At 34.8% G+C, this 13,311-nt stretch overlaps 1 protein-coding gene across 1 annotated transcript; it reads left to right on the top strand.

Annotated features, from left to right (window-relative positions):
- The first annotated feature begins 527 nt into the window (after nt 1-527).
- LOC125861340 (cytochrome P450 71AU50-like) lies at nt 528-1,574 on the top strand. Its single transcript, XM_049541260.1, has 3 exons — nt 528-572; nt 666-854; nt 1,068-1,574. Exons 1-3 carry the CDS (start codon nt 528-530, stop codon nt 1,572-1,574), a joined length of 741 nt encoding a protein of 246 aa, XP_049397217.1.
- Nucleotides 1,575-13,311: the final 11,737 nt, after the last annotated feature.

The raw sequence follows: 13,311 nt of genomic DNA on the forward strand, positions 1-13,311 counted from the left end.
AGTTGCAGTGCTATACCTTGTTCAAGCATTGTACAACATATTCATGAAAAAGGAAATGAAACTTCCTCCAGGTCCTAAAGGGTTTCCAATTATAGGAAATCTCCATATGGTATTAGGCAAAATTCTCCATCAAGCTCTTCATCATATAGGAAAAAAAACATGGTCCCATAATGAGTATGCGATTAGGTGTTGCACCTGTAATTGTTGCTTCATCTCCTTGTGCAGCTGAACATTTCTTGAAAAAACACGCTATTATATTTGCCAGTTGACCATATAATATAACTGCTCAATACATTGCATATGATCAAAGAGATATGGTTTTCGGAAAATATGGACCTCATTGGAGAAAAATACAAAAATTGTGCACATTAGAATTGCTTAGTAACATCAAGATCAATTCATTTCGGTCTATGAGAAAACAAGAGCTTGGAATATTTGTGAATTTTATTAAACAAGCAGTTTCTAATCATGTTGAGGTTGATCTTAGTGCTAAATTTGCCTCTCTAAACGCGAATATGTAGTGTTTAATGGTATTTGGGAAGAAGTATATGGAAGAGGAGTTTGATGAAAGGGTTTTTAAAAATATAATTGAAGAGACTTTATTTTTAGTGGCATCACCAAATATTGGTGAGTTCTTTCCTTTCCTTAGTGTGTTTGATTTGCAGGGATTTATAGCTCGTTTGAAGGACTTGGCAAAGATTTTTGATGAATTTTTCGAGAAAGTTATTGATGACCATGTTCAATTAAAGGAGAAGAATCAAGCTAAGGATATGGTTGATACTATGATGACTATTATGCAATCTGGAGAAGCTGAATTCAAGTTTGATCGTCGCGATGTCAAAGTTGTCTTGTTGGTAATGTTAATGGATTTCACTCCATCTACCTTATTAATTGGATTTAACTTCTATAATTCAAAAAAATAAAATCTTAAATCTTTTTTACTCATCTAGTATCACTAGACCGACTAATTCAGATTTGTGTAGCGTAGGGCCATTCCATAGTATTGTACTTGTGATAAATTTTATTATGACTTGAGTAAACTGAAAAAGATATCCCTATATATGTAGGACTTGCTAATAGGTTCAACAGACACTGTATCAACCGCAATTGAGTGGATTGTTTCAGAACTTTTAAGACATCCTAAGGTTATAAAGAAACTACAAAATGAGCTGGAACAAGCAGTTGACATGAATAGAATGGTGGAAGAGTCGGACTTTGAAAGGCTAGAGTACTTAGGCATGGTTATAAAAGAAGGACTTAGGCTGCACCCCCCTTCACCACTATTGCCACCTCATGAATCAATTGAAGATTGCATTGTTGATGGTTTTGATATACCTAAAGGTTCAAGACTTTATGTAAATGCTTGGGCTATTGGAAGAGATCCAAAAGCTTGGTCCGAGCCCGAGAAGTTCATGCCAGAAAGGTTTGTTGATAGCAACATTGACCTTCATAGACGTGACTTTCAACTTTTACCATTTGGCTCTGGTAGAAGAAGTTGCTCTGCATTACAACTAGGGCTCACGATTGTGCGCCTAGTGATAGCACAATTGGTTCATTGTTTTGATTCGGTTTAGTGAAACCTCGAGCTCAACATCTAATGGCTATTCCTACTTATAGATTGAATGTACATTTGACTTAGTGAAATTCTACGTTTTTCTGATTTTTATTTAATAGAATATAAATATCTATGACATACTTTGTGTGAATCTTTTGAAAGAGAAGGGTGCTTTTAGGAATGCAAATAAAGGTGGTGCATTGTGCCATTAGATCATGTTGTAAGTCTTTGAATCAACTCCTTAAAGAATGCACAACTCTCATGTTTAGTTGTTGTTTTTTTAATGGTAACACTTAGATAGAAACAATGTTCTCTTCATTGATATACTCGCTTTATCCAATTTATGTGATGCTGTTTGTTTCAACATGAAATTAAAAAAGAACCATGCATAGGTGTGAAAGATTCAGACTACACTAATTTTTAACCATGATTATTTTGCAATTGTTGATTATTGTTAGAAGATGAATAAGTTTATACAATCTTATTAGAATAGAAATAGATTTATACAATCCTATTAGAATAGGAATATGTTTATAAAATCCTATTTAGAATAGGAATAGGAATACAAATAGAAATAGGAATAGTAAATGGTATTCCACTTGGTAAAGGATTGTATTCTAGTGTTTATAAATAGGGTCTCTTAGTAATAATGTAGACAATAACAATTCAATAATATTCCTCTCCTATATTTCTCACATGGTAACAGAGCCTCTACGATCTTGGTAGAAAATCAAAGAGCTTCCGCTGCCGGCGGGTGGCTATTACTCATATATGCCGCGAGTCTGGCCAATAATTGTGTTAGCAAAAGTTGGGTCACCGTGTATCTTTTCTGTGACTATTTTCTCATATTTGATTTATGTAGGCCCGTGCCATTATTCCGGTGACTACTTTCTTATATCTAAGTTGTAGCACCGTGCCATCTTTTCGGTGGCTATTTTTTCATATTTAATTTGTGTTGCATTGTGTCATCATTCCAGTGACTACTTTTTCATATTTATTTTGTGTAGCATCGTAGATTTTTCCAAACTATTTTCTCATATCTGAGTTGCATAGCATCATGTGTCTTTTCAGTGACTCCTCATATTTGACTTGCATAGTTTCATTTGTCTATCTAGTGACTCATCATTCTAACCCTACCCGTATAATTTCTCTTTTTCAGCAGGGTTGTGCCATCATTCCGACCCTACCTATTTTATTTCTCTTTTTCAATAAGGTCGTGCCATCAATCTGCCCTTTCCTATATAATTTCTATTTTCTAGTTGGTCGTGACATCATTCCGACCCTACCCATATAATTTTATTTCTTAGATTGTGACCACTTTTAATACTCCAGCATATGAGCATGTTTCGGCCAGTTTTTTGGTGACTTGTTTAATATCGACTCATCTATTGATTCCAACATGATCCATATATTTTATACTAGATTTTGAGCACTTTGTTGCTCAAGGGGAGTTTAGTAGCTTTATATATTGATTATGTGAGTCACTCTATGGTCTGAAACAATCTTTGCAAGTTTGGTTTGGGAAGTTCAACAATGTAATTTTTCACTTTGTGTTTTATCGACATTATGCATCAATCTTATTAGAATAGGAATAGGTTTATACAATCCTATTAGAATAAGAATATGTTTATACAATCCTATTTAGAATAGGAATATGAATACAAATAGAAATAGAAATAGAAATAGTAAATAATAAATAGTATTTCACTTGGTAAATGATTGTATTCTAGTGTCTATAAATAGCATCTCTCTATAATAATGTAGACAACAACAATTCAATAATATTCTTCTTCTATATTTCTCACAATTGTGAAAGTACCACATAGGTGTGAAAGAGTTTGAAACTCATCTAATTAACAGTGTGTATATATTGGTGCAATCAGGCTGAGAGCCACAATTATCTCAGTTTACTGGTAAGGGAAACACACAGGCATTTTATGCATGGTTGCAGAACCGCAGTTCATTTTATGAATGCTTGTAGAACCATTTGGCCCAAAAAAAGAATAAATAGTGTTAAGATATGATACATGGGTCTAACTCAACCCCAAAAGCTAGCTCATGAGGAGAGGATTGACCAAGTCTATAAAAGCAGACCATCAGGTCATTCCCCAACAAATGTGAGACTTTTATCCACCCTAACACCCCCTTTCATGCGCAGGCCCAACTGAAGTGTGAACCGAGAGCCCAAACAGGGATGAACCTTGCTCTAATACCATGTAAAGATATAGCACTTGAACCTAACTCAACCCCAAAAACTAGCTTATGTGGGGAGGATTTCTCAAGTCCATATAAGCAAAACAACTGTTCATTCCCCAACCAATGTGGGTCTTTAACCCACTCTAACACGCTCTTCATGTCCAGGCCCTCTAACACACTCTTCATGTCTAGGCCCAACTAGAGAGTGGATCGGTATCCCAAACGGGGATGAAGCTGACTCTGATACCATGTTAAGTTATGACCAATGAACCTAACTCTACTCTAAATGCTAAGTCATGTTGTCCGCTTAAATAAACTTGGACAAACCTCCCCTTATGAGCTAGTTTTTGGGGTTGTGTTAGGCCGAGGTGCCATATCTTAACACTATTAATTATTTTTTGGGCCAAATTTGTAAAATATTGCTGGATGCATATTCTGAAGAATCATGAATTATATATGATGATAAATAACCAACAAAATTCTTAATTAAGTTCAAATTTCAGGTGCAACATTAGTCTGAACTTTTTAGAGATTCAAATTTATGACTTATATTTGCTCTCATATCATGTTAAAGTGTGTGACATCTCATCTAAAAGATTTACTTTTTGTACAGAGATTACATTTTATTTACTTAATTAACTTCTAAATATATGAAATATTTCCTCTAAGGCCCGCATTGTTAATCAAGGCATTTATACGTCCGGAGGCAACCCAAGCTCTTTGTACAGAGTGCTTGCTAATATTGCCATCAAATGTAATGTATAATGAAAACCATTACATTTTGTGGCTAGTAACACTACTAACACATGTTTATTGGATAAACTACTTATTTGTTCTTTCATTTTCATGTAGTATTTCTTCTGTTGCTTGGTTTATGCAATATCAGTAGCCAAATTTTGTAAAATTTGATCAGAGTCTATTGGCAAACTCCCTGGTAAGATCTTGCATCAATATTATGTATTGTGCTATTCACAGATATCAATATACTAGTCTTTCGGCACGTGTATCCCATATTTATTGTTACATAATTTTAAAAAGAAAATTATACTATACAATGAAATCACAGTACAGGTATGCAATTATAATTTACTAAATGTCCAATGAAAATTAGATATTTGTAGTCTTTTTTCATATCTCACAATTATAGTAAAAAAGCAGTTAACAATCTTATAACAAAAAGAAGAAGAAATAAACCAATTAGATAATGTACAATAAATATCCCAAACTAGACCAAATATATATAAACATTTAAATGGTAGCAAATGACAGAAATAAGCTTTTTAATTGAAAAAAAAAATAGATTTACCAAGATATTTTTGCTGGAGGTGGGCAAAATACAACAAACAGAAACAGTAGGTTGATGTGGAGGAAAAGGAAAAATACCAAATGACTGACATTTTGGTGTCTTACATATATAAGAGCAAACTAAAAGGTATGCGCAAATATTATTGTATCGGTAGAAACTCAAGGTCAAACAAATATTCAATTTATATGCACTATATCAGATATTACATCAATTTGGTCGGGATAAAAAATATTATAAATAACATTATGTGTTATATTCATATATGGATTGTGGAAAAGACCTACTATTAGTTATGATTCCATTACTGACATTCTGACAATGACTAAACTTTTTAAAATTTACACAAATAATGAAATATGATGAAAAGTGTTACTTATATAATGTATCTTCATTTTATACAAAAATGTTAAAAGGAATAATTTTAAAGTTAAAAGATAAAATCGTAATCCAACTTTGACGTTAGGAGCTTCCTACTTTTAGTAATACTTGTCTTTGGGAACGTGCGTTGCACATTTGTCCCTTATCACTATCATAAAACATCTATATTATCTAAAAACTGTAAGTCAAGATTCTTTAAATAATTCAAAAACGAATTGTGCAGATCTTCGTTATGTGCAAATTTTCAATGCAGTAATATTTTCTCTTAAAAGTAACCAGCTTATGAGAGCTATTATTTAACTACATTAGAAGAAAAATGCAGCATAGAGAAGGACAATTTGAAGTAGGGATATAATAAACATCGATGTCAATAAAACATTATTTGCTTCATGAATTACGGACTAAAACAAGAGAAAACAAAATAAAAATACAACCTTTCTGTAAAATTGTTACATACATGTTGAGTTTGGTTCAATTCAATTGTGAGGGTTAAGTTGTAGGCCCTATATAAACATTTTAAACTCCCAAATTACCAAATTGAACTCATTGTCCTAATTTTCTAAAAGTTGGCCAAGTTCTTCCTCCCAAATCCTCTCAAGTTTAAGGAAGAAGAAGAAAAGTTAGGGTTCCATTCAAGTCTCTGAATTCTCCATTTGTTCTTCGGCTTAGCTATTAAGGTATGTGTNAACTCATTGTCCTAATTTTCTAAAAGTTGGCCAAGTTCTTCCTCCCAAATCCTCTCAAGTTTAAGGAAGAAGAAGAAAAGTTAGGGTTCCATTCAAGTATGTGAATTCTCCATTTGTTCTTCGGCTTTGCTATTAAGGTATGTGTGAATTCACTCATGGAATCCTTTCCTCCATGGGGTCCCTAAAGATTTCAAGTTTTCAATTCAATTCTCAAATTATCAAATTAGGGTTTCAAATCAAAGAATATGAATTTCTTCCAATTATGATTTCTTATGATCAATTAAGACTTCTAATGCATTGTTTGATGTTAATCTATGATATTTAGTTGAACTTGCACTTGTCCATGCTTCAATTATGCTTTTCAACCATGGTCTTATGATAAATCCATGAACTATGAAATTATGGAGATATGCATGTTTTCATTAGGTTATTATGAATGATTTAAGTTTGCTTTGAGAATAAAGCATCAATCTTGTTATTGTGAAAGATTATTTTGACACAAAGGATTTATAGTGTTGAAAGGTTTTCTCAACTAAACTTTGAATCAAGATTAAAGGAGCTATTCTAATGAATTCTAGCTTGGATTGACTACTTGATTGTGCCTTTCTATGGTTAATAAGATTAATATGACTAATTACTAATCCCTGGGATTTATTCTTAGCACCGAGAGGATATTGAGATGGAAGATCTCCCGTATAAGAGGCCGGGTTTCTAGTAGAAATCTCTCTAGCCCATAACTCTGTGCGACCACAGGTTTTTTTTTCGATAGACATTAGCTAGTCGATCCACTTAAACTAGAAGTTTATGGTTCTTACCTTGGCAAGTAAGGACATCTCGTTTTGGTGCGGGATAGATACCGGATTCCATGTTATAGCTCACATGATCTATTTCGGTTAATGACAAACTTCCCACAATAATGAACTAATGTTACTTCTAGAAGTATCTCAAATGTGTTTTAAAGATATGTAGCTTGCATTGACCATGAATTCGACTTATGTTCTCTAACATGCTATTTATGATTTAGCTTGGTCATTGCATGTCATATAAAGTCCTTTTAGCATGATTTCATGACTCTTATGCATTGCTATCATACTTGGTACATTCCATGTACTAAAACATACTCTTGCCTATATTGTTTGACTAATGTAGGTTCCGATGCTCTGACCTCCCACGCTTGTGTCTAGTGATATCTTTTAGACTTTGAATATTATTGGTGATTCCTTATATTCCAAGGACTGAGACTCTTTTATTATTTTCATGTCTTTTCATTTTAGATTTTATATGTAATGTATGGGTTACGTCTCAATCACTCCTATGATGTAATAGATGGCTTTGAGACTTATGTTAGACTTTTGCTACATTTTTCAAACTCTTTTTATGTTATACAATTTTTTTTGAACTCTTTAGGATTTTATTATCTTGTATATGTATGCTAAATGGCTTGTATAGGGTCTCTCGCGGTCCAATACATCATATTAGAACTAGGCTGTACTTTGGGTCATGACAAACTTGGTATTCAGAGCACAAGGTTTAGAAAGGTCTTAGGAAGTCTCATAAGCCACGTCGAGTAGAATCTTGGTCATGAGTGTGAAACATGCCACATTTATGAGTAGGAAGTTATAAGATGATTAGAATACTCTACTTCTTTCATTACTCTAAAGTTCTGTGATAGAGTGCAACTCTATATATATATCTCCTAATATCTATCTGATGCTTTTCAGTATATGGCCCCTCGAAGAGCATATGTTAGGAGGAATGTGAATGAGAATGTGGAACGAGAAGCTCCTTAAGTTCTGGTCAACCCTTTGGCCGAGCAAGTGACTAATGCGGAGTTTAGGGCAGCTTTCCAAGTGTTGGCCCAAGCCATGACGACTCAAGTCAATAGGGAGGTTGTGGTTCCCGTGAACCCAAATGTGGGTACAGTGAAATCTATAGTCAGGGACTTCACTAGAATGAATCATCAGGAATTTCATGGTTCCAAGGTTGAGGAAGATCCTCAAGTGTTCATTGATGAAATGTATAGGCTGTTGATGATCATGAGAGTGACGCCAATGGAAAAAGTGCAATTGGCCGCTTATCAACTTAAGGGTGTTGCTTAAGTTTAGTTCAACCAATGGAAAAAAGAGAGGGCTGTTGATGTGGCTCCTCTTGATTGGAAAAAATTTAAGGTTTCTTTCCTTGATATGTTATTTCCCCTTGAGATGAGGGAGGCAAAGGTACTTGAATTAATCAACCTTCATCAAGGAAACACAAGTGTGAAGGAATATGCTCTAAAGTTCACACAATTGTCTAGGTATGCTCTTACTATGGTTGCCAATCCTAGAGTGAGGATGAGTAAGTTTATTTCAGGAGTGTCCGAGATGGTAGTCAAAGAATGTCGTACCACCGTGCTCATCAATGCTATGGACATTTCTCGTCTAATGGTGCATTCTCAACAAATATAAGAATATAAACTTAAGGAATGATCTAAGGAGTTAAATAAGGCAAGGACAGGTGATGGTGACTTTTCACATTCAAGGTCTAATGGATATGGTCGTTTTAAGTTCTGACAAAGGTTTTCTGGTAAATTCTCCTCTAAAGCTCCTCCAGTATTCAACAAAGATAAGGTGTTTAACCCTAAACCTCAAGGAGGAAGTGGTGGTGGATTTTCATCGTCTACTTGTGCTAAATGTGGAAGGAAGCACGAGGGTAAATGCTTAGCTAATACGGATTGTTGCTTTGGTTGTGGTAAGAGTGTCATAAGATAAGGGATTTTTCATCATTTATGGCTAAGGGAATAAAAGGTAGGAAAGCTACGCCTAGAGGTTCAGATTCAATTAATCCAAAACAAAACTGATTCTATGCACTTCAAACTCGTGATGAGCAAGAGGGTTCTCCTGATGTGGTTATCAGTATGTTGAAAGTCTTTCATCTTGATGTTTATGCTTTGCTTGATTCCGATGCTACCATGTCTTTTGTGACGCCATATATGTTTGTAAGGTTTGATATTCTTCCGGGTGTGTTGTTAGACCCTTTTTCTGTCTCTTCTCCTATTGGTGAATCTATTGTGGCTAAGAGAGTTTATATAAATTTTCCCGTTTCCTTATCCCATAGAGTCACTCATATTAATCTTTTAGAGCTTGATATATTAGATTTCAATGTTATTCTTGGTATGGATTGGCTTCATTCATGTTATGCTTCTATTGATTGCAAAACTCGAGTAGTCAAGTTTCAATTTCCAAGTGAACCCATCTTCGAGTGGAAAATGGGGACATTCTATGCCTAAGAGTTAGTTGGTTTCTTGTCCTAAAGCTAGGATGATGATTTCTAAGGATTGCATATACCATCTAGTTAGGGTTAGGGATATGGATTCTGAAACTCCTACTCTTGAGTCAGTCACCATTGTTAATGAGTTTCCGGAAGTTTTTCTTGATGATCTACTCGGTGTTCCTCCCGAAAGGGAAATAGACTTTCATATTGACCTATTACCAGATACGCAACCTATCTCTATTCCTCCTTACCGAATAACTCGAGATGAACTTAAGGAATTAAAAGAGCAATTGAAAGATTTGTTGGATAAGGGTTTCATCTCATCGAGTATCTCTCAATGGGGTGCTCCAGTCTTATTTGTTCAAAAGAAAGATGGTTCACTTGGTATGTGTATCGATTACCATCAGTTGAACAAAGTTACTATATAAACATTTTAAACCCCAAAATTCCTTAATTGAACCCATTCTCCTAATTTCCTAAAATTTGACCAAGTTCTTCCTCCCAAATCCTCTCAAGTCTATGGAAGAAGAAGAAGAGTTAGGGTTCCAATCATGTGTCCAAATTCTCTATTTGTTCTTGGTCTTTGGTATTCAGGTATGTGTGCATTCAACCATGGAGTCGTTTCCTCCATGGGGTCCTAAAAATTTCAAGCTTTCAATTTAATTCTCAAATTATCTAGTTAGCATTTCAAATAAAATAATATGGGTTTCTTCCCATTATGATTTCTTATGATCAATTAAGTCTTCTAATGCATTATTTGATGTTAACCTATGATTTTTAGTTGAACTTACACTTGCTCATGATTTAATTATGCTTTTCAACCATGATCTTATAATAAACCCATGAACTATGAAATTATGGAGATATGCATGTTTTCATGAGGTTATTATGAATGATTTAAGGCTTCTTCTAGAGTAAAGCATCAATTTTATTATTGTGAAGGGTTGTTCTGACATAAAGGATTAATGGGGTTGAAAGGTTTTCTCTACTAAACTTTGAATCAAGATAAAAGAACTATATAAATGAATTCTAGCTTGGGTTAGCTAATTGATTGTGCCTTTCAATAGATAATAAGATGAATATGACTAATGACTAATCTGTGGGATTTATACTTAGCACCGAGAGGATATTGAGATGGAAGCTCTCCTGTAGAAGAGGTCGAGTTTCTAGTAGCTATCTCTCCATCCCATAACTATGTGCCACCATAGGTTTGTCTTAGATATACATTACCTAGTGGATCCACTTAAGCTAGAAGTTTATGGTTCTTACCTTGAAAAGTAAGGACATATCTTTTCGGTGTGGATAAACATAATATTCCATGTTATAACTCATATGGTCAATATCAGTTAATGGCAAACATCCCACAATAATGAACTAAGGTTACTTCTAGAAGTATTTAAAATGTGTTTTCAAGATATGTAGCTTGCATTTACCATGATTTTGACTGATGTATTCTAACATATTATTTTATGATTTAGCTTGGTGATTGAATGCCATATAAAGTCCTTTTAGTATTATTTAACGACTCTTATGAATTTCTATCATACTTGGTACATTCCATGTATTAATGCATACTCTTCCCTACATTGTTTTGCTAATGTAGGATCCAACCCTCCTACCTCCCATACTCTTGGGTAGTGATCCCTTTTAAACTTTAAAGATTGGTGAGTCTTGATATTCCGAGGGCCAAACACTCTTTTATTGCTTTCATATTTTTCCATTTAAGATTTTTTATGTGATGTATGGGTTAATTGCAAAATAACTTCTATGATATAATAGCTGGCTTTGAGACTTAGGTTGGACTTTTGTTACTTTTATCAAACTCTCTTTATGCTATAAAATGTCTTTTGAACTCTTTAAGATTGTATTGTCTTGTATATGTATGCTAAGTGGCTTGTACAGGATCTCTCAGGATCCTATATGTCATGTTACGACTAGGGTGTACTTGTAACGACCTGTTCCCATCATTATAGAAAAGCCAACGGGGGAAAATTTGGGGCTGGAAAACTTTTTTGTAGTATTTGGATTTTCCCAACCTACTCTAGATTTAGACAAAATTAGAGTCTTTGAGGTGTAGGGAAATCTGGTAACAATAGGATGAATCATTTGTGCTTTTGATTATATGAGTGGTTAGATAACTCGTTAAGGAATCCGTATGACTTTACAGAATTGAATTCGGGCGAGTAGAACTCCCGAAATTGATTTTAGCGTAAGGGGTATTTTCTGAGCATCGTGGGTTAGAGGTGTGTTGTGAAATGGGGATTTTGGAATTCTTTAATTCGCTCACTATCTCACGTAACCCGCTTTGGCGCTAGGTTTTGCCGCTCTAGCGGGGCCGCTACAGCGGGGTGACGACCGTTGTGGCAAGCTCAACGTGACTTAAAGTCGTTAATAAACCCCTAAACGACCTTATTTGGCATTTTTTAATTTTTAGTGATAAGGAACGAACACCATGCGACTCCTACTCATTTTTCACTATTCTTTAGGCTAAAGGTAAGTTGTTCACTCTCCAAATCCATTTTTCGATCCGTAGAACGTAGTAGAGTGGGTGAATATTGATGGGGGAAGGTTTGGTTATAGATTCTATGGTGGAAACTACCCTAATTTGGATAATTGGGATCATGGATTTGATCTAGGGTTCATAGAATTGTTAGTAATTCGGCTAAGTAGTGATTGTTTATTGATTCCCGTATTATATTAATTGTTTGTAGACCAAGAACAAGCGGAATGAATCTGGCAAGGGAAGGATCAAGTTTCTTAGGGTTTCAAGCTTGTTTCAAGGTAGGTAATGGTTCTGATTCTATGATTGTGTGATGTATGTTTGTTCTTGCTTCATTATGATACTTGTATATGTATGAATGTTGCAATATTGATCACTTGTTGTAAATGAGATATATGAATGATGATTGCCATGAAATCATGACTTAAATGTATGATCTTGATGATATACTTGTGATTGTAATTGTGGTGTGAATGGATCGGTTGCCACGTTCCGGCATAACTATGGGATAGGTTGCAACGTTCTGACATAATTGTGGGATTGGATACCATGTTTCGGTATGCTAACTATTTGGGTTTGGGTTCCATGAGAAGACCAATGATTTGATATAAAATGTGAAGTTGTTCGTTGTACTTAAATATTGATAATAATGTATATGTTGATTTATATGCATGTGATTATATTGTTGTCTTGGCTTGCTTATGTTACACTTAGTGGGATAGCCACGTGATCCTACCAGTACACTGTGGTTGTGTACTGATACTGCACTTACTCTTATTTTTGTTGAGTACAGGGCATCTTCAAGCGGCTACTAACAGACCTCGCTTAGGAGATCAGTGATCGTCATTCGAATTCAAGGGTGAGCCAATTCTTCCGGGTTGCCATGGGTTCTCTTTCATCTATGTCATTTCCGAACATAGACTATGTTCTATTAGTTATTAGTACATTAGTTAGGGGTTGCATCCCTTCTTGTTGAGACTTGGTTCATTGTTAGATGTTTTGGTACATTGAATTTCAGGTTCTAGGTTGTTCTTCCACATTGTTTAGTTTTGTTAGACTTTTGTTGGAGTTTATGGAAACTCCCTATATGTTTTCTTAGTATTTAACTTGCTTCCGTAACTTAAATGCCTTCGTTTTGGTTTAGTTGCTTGGTTTGAGTTGTAGTAGTAGTTCTCCCATCGGAGGGTTAATGTGGGTGCCAATCACGACGGTCTGGGTCGTGAAAAAGTTGGTATTAGAGCCTAGGTTTGTTGATCTCGATGTACTAAAATGAGTCTAGTAGAGTCTCACAGAATGGTATGGGGATGCCTTTACTTTTCTTCGAGAGGCTATAGGACTTTAGGAAATCTCTCTATTTTTCTCTTGTCTCCTTTCGTGCTATAACTTGATTCCAATTGGTATCTGTCGATTCAAATTGGTATCTAACCTCTTTCACTCTTCT

Source organism: Solanum stenotomum, chromosome 4 (assembly GCF_019186545.1).
Source record: "Solanum stenotomum isolate F172 chromosome 4, ASM1918654v1, whole genome shotgun sequence".
Classification (NCBI taxonomy): Eukaryota; Viridiplantae; Streptophyta; class Magnoliopsida; order Solanales; family Solanaceae; genus Solanum; species Solanum stenotomum.

What these genes read in the sequence shown, in the direction of transcription:
- LOC125861340 (XM_049541260.1), top strand. Translation starts at nt 528, where the DNA reads ATGGTATTTGGGAAGAAGTATATGGAAGAGGAGTTTGATGAAAGG. An exon ending in AAGAGGAGTTTGATGAAAGG is followed by an intron (nt 573 to 665) that starts GTTTTTAAAAAT and finishes TTTGATTTGCAG; the next exon opens with GGATTTATAGCTCGTTTGAA. An exon ending in ATGTCAAAGTTGTCTTGTTG is followed by an intron (nt 855 to 1,067) that starts GTAATGTTAATG and finishes CTATATATGTAG; the next exon opens with GACTTGCTAATAGGTTCAAC.